The 11693-nt window shown below is 40.5% G+C and overlaps 1 protein-coding gene across 1 annotated transcript in view; it reads left to right on the plus strand.

The window, feature by feature from the left end:
* NT5C3B (5'-nucleotidase, cytosolic IIIB) overlaps positions 1 to 7160 on the plus strand; it is a gene marked incomplete at its 5' end in the record, with an annotated part of 732004 nt that extends 724844 nt beyond the window's left edge. The window contains 1 exon segment of the mRNA XM_044054786.1: positions 5247 to 7160. Within this exon segment, the coding sequence (XP_043910721.1) occupies positions 5247 to 5357 (111 nt within the window).
* Positions 7161 to 11693: the final 4533 nt, after the last annotated feature.

The raw sequence follows: 11693 nt of genomic DNA on the forward strand, positions 1-11693 counted from the left end.
TAAATTCTGTACCATGGAGTATCATCACCTAGTGTGGAAGATGGATGCCTTGACCTTCCCCTGGAAGTCCCTCTTTGTGTACGCATTCCCTCCTCTGTCACTTATTCCCAAGGTACTGATCAAGATAAGGGAGGAGAGACCAAAGGCCATCCTCATTGCTGCAAATTGGCCCAGGCAGCATTGGTGCCCCTTACTGCGCAGCCTGACATCACAGCCTCCCAGGCAGCTTCCCACACCTCTTGACTCAGATGGCGGGAGAAATGCTGTACCCAGACTTGCAGACTGTCAGCATGGCTACTACTCTAAAAGCTAAGAAGGGGCCCCTCTTAAGCAAACGGGTCCTAGACGTTCTCACAGAGGCCAGAAGGCCCAGCACCAGAAAATCTTACCCAGGGAAATGGAAAAGATTCTGCTCCTAGAGCCAGTCTAGTGGGGGCAGTTCCTCACAACATTCCTTCCCTCTTATCCTGGACTATCTATTGGACTTGCTCAATAGTGGCCTCTCCTCTTCAATTAAGATCCACGCCTCAGCCATTTCAGTTCAGTTGTATACAGACCCCGCCTCTGTTCTCACATCCTTTGATTAAACAATTCCTCAGAGGGACTTCTAATATCAGACCTCCCAGAAGGCCACCCACACCAGCCTGGGACCTGAATTATGTTCTGGAAAAAATTACCTTACCACCTTTCGAACCTGCTGCTTCAACAGAACTGAAATACTCTCCTGGAAGACTGCTTTCCTACTAGCTATCACCTTATCCAGAAGGGTTTCAGAACTTAAGGCACTAATGGCCATTGAGCCCTTCATCATTTTCCATGCAGACAGGATCTCCCTGAGGACTAACCCTTCCTTTTTATGCCCAAGGTGGTATCTAGTGTGACTCTCAACCAGGCCATACATCTACCCACCTTCTTCCCTAACCCTCAAAACAAGAGGGAAATAATTCTGCATTCTCTAGACTTGCTCAGATACTACCCGGACCATACTAAACCCTTCAGGAAAACAGACAAACTTCTTGACAGCTTTGCCCCAGGGGCAAAGGGGAAGCCCATTTCCAAGCAAACCATTTCAAAGCTTTCGACTTGGTAAACCCTTCAACTTCTGCAAACCCTAGAATTAATCTGTATAGACACCCATGCTATACAATGGTTTAAGTCATATTTGGGAGGAAGACAACAGGCAGTCCTGTGGAAAGATAACTTATCTACCCCTTTTACCTATAACACTTGAGTCCCCCAAGGATCCATCTTAGGGTCCCTCCTGTTTTCCATATTCATTAATGACTTGCATAAAGTAATACTAGACACTACCTGTATTCAATACGCGGATGACTCAACCCTAATATGTTCCGCTACAGCTCCAGAAGAACTACGGACATCCCAAAACACATTTAGCATAGTTGAAAATTGGCTCCTCTAGTGCCGTCTCATACTAAATCCCAAAAAAGGCAAACTGCTGCTGTTCTCCCCATCTCTTATGACCTCTCTAACCTTCTCCGTTAAATCTAACAATGGCACAATTATCTCACCAGACCCCTCAACCAAACCTAGGAATTCTAGTTGACAACAACCTAACGTTTGACTTGCATGTCAACCACACAATTAAAACAGTAAATAAGAAACTTGGCTGTCTACACAGGATCAAACCCATCAACTCCCCAAGCCAGAACTGTTCTTTCTCGCACACATCTACTATCTACACTTCTCTACGCCTCCCCCTTATTAGCAAACCTGAGTAAAACCAACCTGAACAAGCTCATAACCTGCTATAATCATATTGCCAGATTTGCCACCGCCTCTGCCTATAGGATCCATCACTGCCTTAACCTCAAACTACTAGGCTGGCTTGAACTACCTAACCGTCTACTGGCTAACCAACTAGCAACTGCCCACAAGATTCTCTACTAACCAGAATGGACACCCAATCTTAAAACTCCCTACCAGAACCTTAAAACTCTTCGATCCTCTAACAAAATGCTAGCTTTCACCTTCAAAGCTAACAACTCAGCTGGGGAAGCTCTGTTTATGAACTCGGTAAAGTCTAGAACTCTCTTCGTACAGTACTAACCTTACAACCCTCCAGCCCAATTAGAAAAAAACCTTAATCAATACTTCACTATGCGATGGCTCTGTCCTTGCTCCACCTCTGACTAATCCCCACACGCTTCTACTGTGCTCCCAATTAGGGTCTCCTAGCACTGTCACTGAATCCTAACCTAGTTACTCTGTACAAACTTGTTGATTAAGTGAAGTCTAGAATGTATTTTAAGTAACCTATAAAGAGACACATAAATATATATGAACTTTTTGAATGTTGGGCTGGGAACTTGGAAAGTGACCTACAAATATATTGTATAACCTTTATCCTGAATCACACTAATAGTGGAATGGTCTTAATATGTAAATATGTAACCATTTCTCTGCGTTGTTATTTCTCTATTGTATTTCACATTGTATTATGCAGTTCTGTCTTAATGTCGTCTGTATGGAGCTTTTCTCCCCGGGCCTCCACTGAAAATGGACATACATCCAGTTGGACCTTCCTGGTCAACAAATGTAAAATAAAATTAATATCACACCCTATCCATTTCTGCTACAGACTACATGGGAAACCACCCCCTAAGTCTATTCATACCAATTCCACTAGGCAGCATCCACTTCCACAGCATTCCTCAGAGGAGTTCCCACCAGGGACATCTTGGAAACTGCAACCTGGACCTTTGTCCATACCTTTACAAAGCATTACCACCTACCTCTCTTCTCTAAGGCTAGGGCAGAGTCTGCCTCTGCAGTTCTGCAGGGCATGCTTACCCATGCCTAGGCCTCTAATCCTTCCACCCCTCTTTTCGGCATTGGGAATCCTCACACAGGTGATGACTGCAACAGTGAAACACGAAGAGAATAGTACGGTTGTGTACACTTAACCATAAATGTAGATGTTCGAATGTATTCATTGTTGCAGTCCTGGTCCCCCACCCCTTATATCCTCTTTTCTTAAGGGAGATATAAGCTTCTTATGGTAGCTTTTAGCCACCAGGACGACTTTACCATATTTCCTTGGGCTCCTGATTGGGCTCCTGACTGGTTAGGGTCAGAAAAACTGATGTAATGGCATCGACCTGATGTCAGTCACAAGCGACCGCAGCCGACGCAGAAAAATATTGACTCTGGTATTTGGGCTGGCCGAGGGCTACCACAGCAGGGATGAGACACAGGTGATGACTGCAGCAGTGAATACACTCAAGCATCTACATTTATGGTAAGTGTACACAACTGTAATTTATCCTGACACTGCTTACCCTTATGCTACATATAGCAGTCATGCCTACAGTTACTCATTCACCTTTTCCCTTCCTTCATAGGCTGCACCCTCTATGCTTTCTTCTCTCCTGTTGACTTGGGTCTTTCTTCTGCCAAAAAAACAAGATACTGGTCCGTCCTCATGTTAATCTGCTCCGTGCACTACCCCCCCCCCCCCCACACCACTTCTGCTGTAGTCCCCTCAGTACCTCCATCTATATTTTCAGTGTGCCATATTGCCTATCTCTGGCTGCCTTTCATCACACTCCTACTCCCTACTGTTGCCTTTTCCTGCCTGTAGTTACCTCGGCCTCAGCCTGAATTCTCCTGCATCATCGTCTGTTCACTAGGATTTCCACTTCACTGTAGGTCCACCTATCTCCAACGGTCTGTCATCCACATTGCAGGCCAGCACCCCATGCAGCTGACCCACCTCCGAGTGTCTTCTTTCCTTGAGCTTGTTCCTGGCATGCACCTTTTAGTTGGTGCTTCCCTTACTTTTCTCTCCCTTCACTGCCTCTGCTAATTTCGCTCTTAACTGGCTGTCTGTGATAATTCATCCTTTAGGATGCAAAAAGTTTGTTTTATGACAAAGCATGGAGAAGCACTCTGCACATCTCAGAAATATTAGAGAATACTAGTCCACACAATGGTCACTGGTCCTTTTTACCACACAATGGTCACTGGTCATTTTTACAGGTCCCTATTATTTTGATGAATGCAATTAATTGTGAACGCTGTTTAGTCGAACGTTATTACGCGAAATGGCAAAATACCGAAAGCACGGAACAGTGATTGTAGGGGGGGGGGGGGAATCACTGGGCCGTTTTCGGGACTTTGCCATTTCCTCTACTGTGGTGCAATCTCCGAGTTGATATATTTAAGTGGGGGGCACAGCACCCCACTTTGTGTTTTTGATTTTTTTTCCCTCCCCCTGGAAAAAAAAAATCGCTGATCCGTGTGTTCAACATTTTGGGTTTTTGGGGATTGTTGGTCGATTTTTATATAGAGTTTGCAATTCAGTGCGTTTGTTTATATAATATAGACCCATTTTTACATTGCTGCTCTTCACCTTGCTGTAGCGTTCTGATGTGTTGCAAATCATCTGTTTACATAGCATAGCAGCATACAACCTAAAGGGCTTTATCCTTTCCCTAAACAGCTGTTTGTGCCTGTGTTCTTGTGATTGCAAAAATCCCCTTCAGGATTTAACAACAGTGGTTCTCTAATCTTTCAATTACTCGTGCTAATGCACTGAAGTGACCACTGGTCATTTCAGCACCACTGCTTTCACCTGTGCTTTTTAATCTTTTTAGCATTGAAATCTGCAGCTAAAAGACATTTAAACACAAGAACAGCATTTCTCCTACTTTAATATTAGGTGGCAATTGCTGTCCAGGTTTGGGTTTTCTGAGCTAATTGATTTTGAGAATTATTAAAAATGCTTTATCAGCTAAATTTCTGCCTTCTCCGAGGTATGTGCAAGTCCCAAGGGGTGGTACAGTGTGTCTGACCCACATCCTTACATTTTAAACTGACTGAGTAGAGCAGAAGGTGGTTGAAGTTAGGCTGCCTTAAAATGCTTCTTGTTGTATATGAATGTTGGTGATCTGCTGCAGGAGAGGAACAACACACCTTGGAACTAGGTTACCGTATTAAAGGAATTAAAGATATTATACCACTTTTGCTCTGAGTTTGTGAGGGGCCTTGTTCTAATTCTTTCTGTTGCAGCACATACTTTATTCAATTTTAAACTTTCTATCCATTGCTTCATGTCTGGAACATGGCAGGACATCACCCAGATGGAGGGAGGGCTAGTAGATTGGTAGACTGGAAGGGGTGTTTTGTCTATATGAAGGTTGCAGAAAACAAGTCTGTTTGTAACAGAAAAAAAAGTTCTGTTATAGAGTATTTTGTCATAAAGCACTGTTTTGTTTACCTTTTAGGTGGAAGAGAGTCGAGACCTGTATATGAATGGCTATGATGTTGTGTTGGAGCAAGATGAAACAATGAATTTTGTGAATACACTACTGCAGCTCATAACTGAGAAAAATTGATTGGTCGTAGTACTGGAGTGGCTGTCCTCTACTCTTCCAGACACCCTAGATATCTGATGGCATGGCTGATTGTCAGACAAGCGCTCAAAGTTTTTTTTTCCTCCTTCATGCCCTTTAGATGTGTAAATACTAACAACATCAGTAGGTAGACTTGTACAATTATTGACATATCAGAGACCTTTTTTGGAACTGCACGCAATCCCATCTTCTGTACCCTGCAGGAATTTTGGGTATAATAGCAGATTACTGTTCTTTGGTCTTTGTTGGACATTTAGAATGGTTTATTTTGTACTGTAGCATTATTTTTCCACATCTTTTTTATCAGAGCACCATTTTCTCCCATGCTAGAAAATAGTTTTTATGCTGCAAAGTGAGAGAAATGTCTTGCAAACATTTTGTTGGTAGTAAAGAAGTGGTAGCCTTTTATATTCTTTTTACTTGTCTGAAACGTAGCCTGTTGTAGTATTGTTTTAAAATGTTACTGCTGGACTGCATTCAACAATTGCACAGCAAGGGCCGTCTCAATGCCCAACTACCTGCCATCTATTACCTTTGGAGTAGTATATATTCTGCTACAGGTGATTGCACAAAATGGACTTCTGAGATTTTTAGTCAATGCATTTGTTCTCGTGGGTATTTTCCTCAGTAGTTTGGCTTGCAAACTATCAGTTTGTGACAAATTAGTGCTTGTTAATTCAGGTTTTACAAGAAGCTGTGGTATCCACCAGTAAATCAGTGCTTCTTCCTTTTATTGTACCCCACAAAGTTTGTCCTTGAATTGAGCTGTCCCCATATGTTTAGTTCTGTTTTTCTTGACCTGTATTCTGTCATGTAGAGATTGCTCATAAACATGTGAGTGTGTGTGGGTTCAGTATCTTATTTTAATGAAATATCATTGGTCAGGCTCTGACAAGGATTATACCAGATGTGGTATAATCTTGACTTTGTAAAAGAGGTGGAAGCCATCTTAATGGAAATGGACTTTCAGTACTGTATGGAAACAGTATTTGCATGTGATCTGCAGACCTTTCACTTTTTTAGGGTTGGGGACAGAGGATGCATGCAGTGTGCATATAAAGCACTTGATGTAGGGAAGGGGAGGATGACCCCACAGTTGCAACAAACCGCACTTAATCATTTAGTTCTTTTGGTGGTATCCGTTTTCCTTTATGGCTTACTGAGTAGAGTAAGTGAATAACATTGTTGCTGAGGAGCTGTAATGAAGGCGTAAATAAAATGATTTAAAATCCTCAGTGCAGTTTGGAGAATATTCCTAGCTTACATTTTTGACAGTTTGAAATTTGAGACATATTAATTTTGTTTTAGGTTATTTATTTCCATTTGTTAACTTGGTTAGAGTACTAATTGCAATTTCTTGCTCAACCCAGAGAAAATACCACATAGATTTGTAAATTAAAGATTAGAGGTCACTAACATGTCATGTGTAAAGCACATTAATTTAAATCTTTTCATTTAATGCAAACCCTTTACAATGTGTTTTCCATACATTTTCACAGGAAATACTGCTATGCAGTATGCATTGAAACTAGTAAAGTTGGTTCTGTATGGTGAGTTTGGCTGCTGCTTGCAAAATTTCAATGTTTTGTCTAGCTTGAGTCTTACTGCAGTGAAGTAATGTTTCATATTTCCATTCCTGCGTTCACTACCATTAGTTGGTGGAAATGTAAGGACATAAGTACTTGTTTACTTTTGGAGGAATTGCCTTTGCTATTAACTTTTTTGATGTACAAATGATCAGCACTGCAACAGAATTAAATTGTAAAGTAATTTGTTTGCAACAAACTTGGATAAAAATTCTTACAGTGCATTGAAAAAAGTTTAATCAATGCTTTCTTCACAGCATAAAAGCAGTAGGGGTGGAGTTGTAGGTTCATAGATGTTTACGAGGTTAACGACCACAAGGGCCTTTATGCCTACCATGCATCCCAAATTTCTGACAAATTCTTATGCCATTTATAAGTGTAACCATGGGCCTGGGAGATGAACCATTTACAGGTTACCTGTTGCGTTAAGAGACATTGGTGCCAAACCAAGGATGAATTTATGTTTTCCCATGCAATTGTCCAAGCTGCACTTGAATTGGGTTAGGGAGGAACTCTGGTTCACATGGATGGGGAGCCTGTTCCATAGACAGTGTCTGGGATACATACCTATTTCTCCAGCAGGTCCTATTTATGTCACAGGCAAGGTTTAAGCATTTAGAATGGGTAGTTCTGGTACTGTTTGTTTTGTGGATATGCAGGAGGTCCATCAGAGTGGGGTCTGACAGTGCCCTATAATGCCAGGCATAGAACTCCCCTCAAAAGCCTGTAGGAGACAGAATACAGTGATAGAGCCTTGAAGTGGTCTGCATAGGACATATTACTTGCGCTGTGTATTCTTTTAGTGAGGAACCCCTGTGGACATTCCAGTTGTTGGATATGCCTGGTTAGGTACATCTCAAAGGGGGCATTGTACTCAGTGATAGGTCTGATGAATGCCGAGTACAGGGGAACAATGACTTCCTTGGGGTTAGATGCCATACCTTTGTTTATAAGTTGCACAACACAGAATGATTTCCTCACCACTGTAGACACCTGATGATCAAAGACTAGATTGCTATCTATGTGTGTCCTCAAGTCACTGACTACTGGATCAACTCTAAGGGATGTGTTGTCAATATGATAGTTACCAGGGATGAATGACTTCCCAAAGGATACTGTTATGCATTTCTTGTCATTTAGTTTTAGTCCATGTCTCTGACACCAGTTGCTTGTGTCAGCCCTTTCCGGAGAACATTTGTGTTGGTGTGAGATTCAGTAACCGCTCCTAATTTGCAATCATCTGAAAATGTACTCAGCCAGAGACCACTGAGCGTTAGCCTTGACTTCTGAGAAGTAAATGTCCAAGGACTGATCCTGAGGGCTCAACTTGTGACTGACCTCTTTGTAGAGGTGAACTCCCCAATTCTAACTTCCTAGGTCCTGTCAGTGAGCCAGTTGGCTATCGACAGGGTGACAAGAAAAAAGCACTAGGATAGCCGTAACCCCAATCCACCTTTATTCAGAAAGCACCAAGAAGGAATAGCAAACGCTGAGCACAGCCAGTACGTTTTCGTCAATAACTTTGTCAGATAAAGCACCATACCTAATGAATCTAAATGTATGCTACAATAAATTAAATCTAATTACTTCTGTTAAACCATTCAACCTATATAATGCATACTTTAATTACCTTAAATTAAAAACATTCTGTTGTCCTATTTAAAACCATTTCACAACCACATGAATCTTTCATATATATATATATATATATATATATATATATATATATATATATATATATAATTAGCTTAAATATGTGAAAAAAAATAGTTAAAACCTTATAAAAATGTATATAAATATTTGTAAAAAAATATTTATAAGAAATAAATACTTAAAAAACCTTGTGCCAAAACATTCTAGGGTGTTTAGAACGATAAATTACTACATAAAAGTTAAAAATACATCAATTTTTAAAACTAAAATAGTGGTTTTGAATATATTAAAGCTTGGCAGCTCTCAATTTCAAGATGGGGGCCAGGGAGACTATCTCATTCATACCTGGCCATCTGTTTGCCTCCAGGAAAAGTTGCCAGAATACTTCTCTATTTTAGCCCGGTGTCCCAGGGTCCACCTCTCTTGTCAACCTGCACAACCTCTAAAACAAAGAAGACAAAGCTAGCCTTTTCACATGTTTGAATGTGCTTAAATAATGCATTCTTATTATTAGATTTCTTAACTTCATACAAGTGTTCATAAATTCTTCTTTTGATACATCTTTCACTTTTACATATGTAAAGTCCTTCACATTCTTTACATATTGCAATGTAGACTAGACCTTTGGATTCACAATTAGAGTAAACTTTGACTGTGATTGTCTTGTTTCTGCTAGGAATGAAAATCTCTAAGGCATTGGCTATATATGGGCACTGTGGACAAGAGCCACATTTGTATGTACCCACGTTCCTATTCACCCTTTTCATACAGCTACCTTCTAAAATGTTCTTAATACAGTTGCCTTTCCTAAATGCAAATTTTAAAGGTTTATCAAAGGCAAGATCCAAGTCCGAAAGGCCCCCAAATCTATCCCATTCTTCCTTAGTTAAATTTTTGATTATATTAGCATCACCACTATAATCTAGTATAAATGTGTTCTCAAAACTTCTTTTTAAATCATTATTCAAACTAATATTCTTTTCCATAGGATCCTCTATACCTAGGATAGGGCCAAATCTATCTTTTCTATATGCCAAAACTAACTCCAACATTTCTTTTATAAGTGTATCAGGATATCCCCTTTCTAGAAACATGTCCTTTAACACATTACTTTCCTTCAAAAAGTTAGTCTTCTGAGGTCATCCTGCTTGCCCTCGCATACTGTCCTTTCACTATACCCTTTTTTTGAAAATATGGGTGTGCACCATACCTCCCAACTGGACCGAATAACTCTGTTTTTACCGAGTTTTGGGGTTCAAATACTGGGGTGCCACGATTCCCAAGTGGCACCCCTCCATTTCCGACTTTTTCCCAGCGTTTGCTTGTATTTTATTTTTAATTTTTTCCCTTTTTGTAGTTAGAGCTGACGTCATCGAGTACACGATGACGTCAGCTCCGTCAGGGCTACCAGCCAGTCGGAATTGAGCTCAAGGGCTCCAAATGTACATTTTCAGCTGGCGTTCATTCCCCATGATTTGCAAGTGAGAGAGTGGGTTATTCAAACGAGGATCGAGCACTTTGCCAACAGACAGTTACTCATCTCTAAAAACGTTTGAAACAGCACCATCTGGGGTTATTCAAACAAGCACTTTGGAACCACAGCCAGTTATTCAACAGGTTTGGAAGCAGCTCTATCTGCAGGGAATGGGATTAGGCTGCCGCTGCACTTGCGAGCGGTTCCCCGTGATGTGCGCTTTAGCTATTCAAATGGCTCTAGCTGCAGCAGCATTCGGGAACCAAACAATTCAGGTAGGAAACCAATCTTCTGGCTCTGAATGAATGAAGAGGTTGTGTGTGTGTGTGTGCACGTGTGTATAATCAAGTGCCTATATTACCTTCTGATGGATTAGGATATGAAATAAAAGCAGTGACAAAGCCATACTAACAGTTCTACTAAGGACTCGTGATCCCGTCCAACCTGCTTATGGCGATGCATAATGTTCAGTTAGGTTGTCAACAGAATGACTAAATCCACCAGAATGCAACTTAATGAGTGCTTTGTTGGTCAGAATATCAAAGAAGTAGGCCACAAGGACTGATCAAGCCTTTGGGCTGTAGACATACTTTGCTTTAATTCAAGCCAGTGAAGTAAATCCAAGGTACTGATGAAAGTACAATCTTTGCCATGTTGTTGCTTCCTGATGGTAAGCAATAAAGTAAGAGTTATTCTAATGACGACATTTGAGTAGATTTAAAATGACTTGAATGTGTGTGTGTTTATTGTGAGGCAGAGTATTTTATGTATAGAAGTGTTTTGATCTGTATATGCCATTATTTACTAGAGTAAAGGCTCATTTGTAGTGTCATTATGATCTGTTATGAGAATATGAATGGTGATAGGAGCTGGAACATCAAAATAATTACAGTCTGGTAAACTTTATTCTAAAAGTTTTTGCACTGCATTTTAAACCTGCCATCTATAATCCCCATCAACTATGCAATTGTAAGTGCACGATTTTCTCTAAAAGTGCTATTTCATTAATTGACTACAAAGAAATATTTTCAGTATGAATTACGCTTTGACAATTATAGAATATATCAGTTGGGAAAGTAGAGATGAAGTTTTAAAAAAATTGTGTGAACATGTAAAGAAGTGTGTGTGTGTGTGTGTGTCTGTCAAACCCTGTACCTTGGTTACAGGGTAAAAGGAGCCTAAAGTCCCTATCCACATCACTTCTGAATTAAAGCCTCCTATTTTTGATCTGTTCCTCATAAAATCTGTGGTTTTCAGGATTGTGGCACATCACTGAAGGATTGAATTCACTAAATAATGACAGGCATTTGAATTTCAGGATTCATATTCTTCAGAAAGTAAATGGTAACCCAAAACCTTTTATTCTTGCAACTTTCTAAGTTTATAAGATCAGTATTTTAAATTCGTCCCTATTTTGGGACTGTATTCCCCCATTATTGGCTTTGTCCTGGTTTTTTGTGGTAAGAGGTTGAAACTAGCTAGAGCTATGGTGAGAAGTGAGAACTGAATTCACTAAATGATAGCCATTTAAGTTTCAGTCTTTTTTTTAGGAAACTGCTGATTTGGCATATTGGCATGTTACTCTGACTGTATTGCACAGGGTCC

This window comes from Protopterus annectens, chromosome 13.part0 (assembly GCF_019279795.1).
Source record: "Protopterus annectens isolate FY-2018-M chromosome 13.part0, PAN1.0, whole genome shotgun sequence".
NCBI classification, from domain to species: domain Eukaryota; kingdom Metazoa; phylum Chordata; order Ceratodontiformes; family Protopteridae; genus Protopterus; species Protopterus annectens.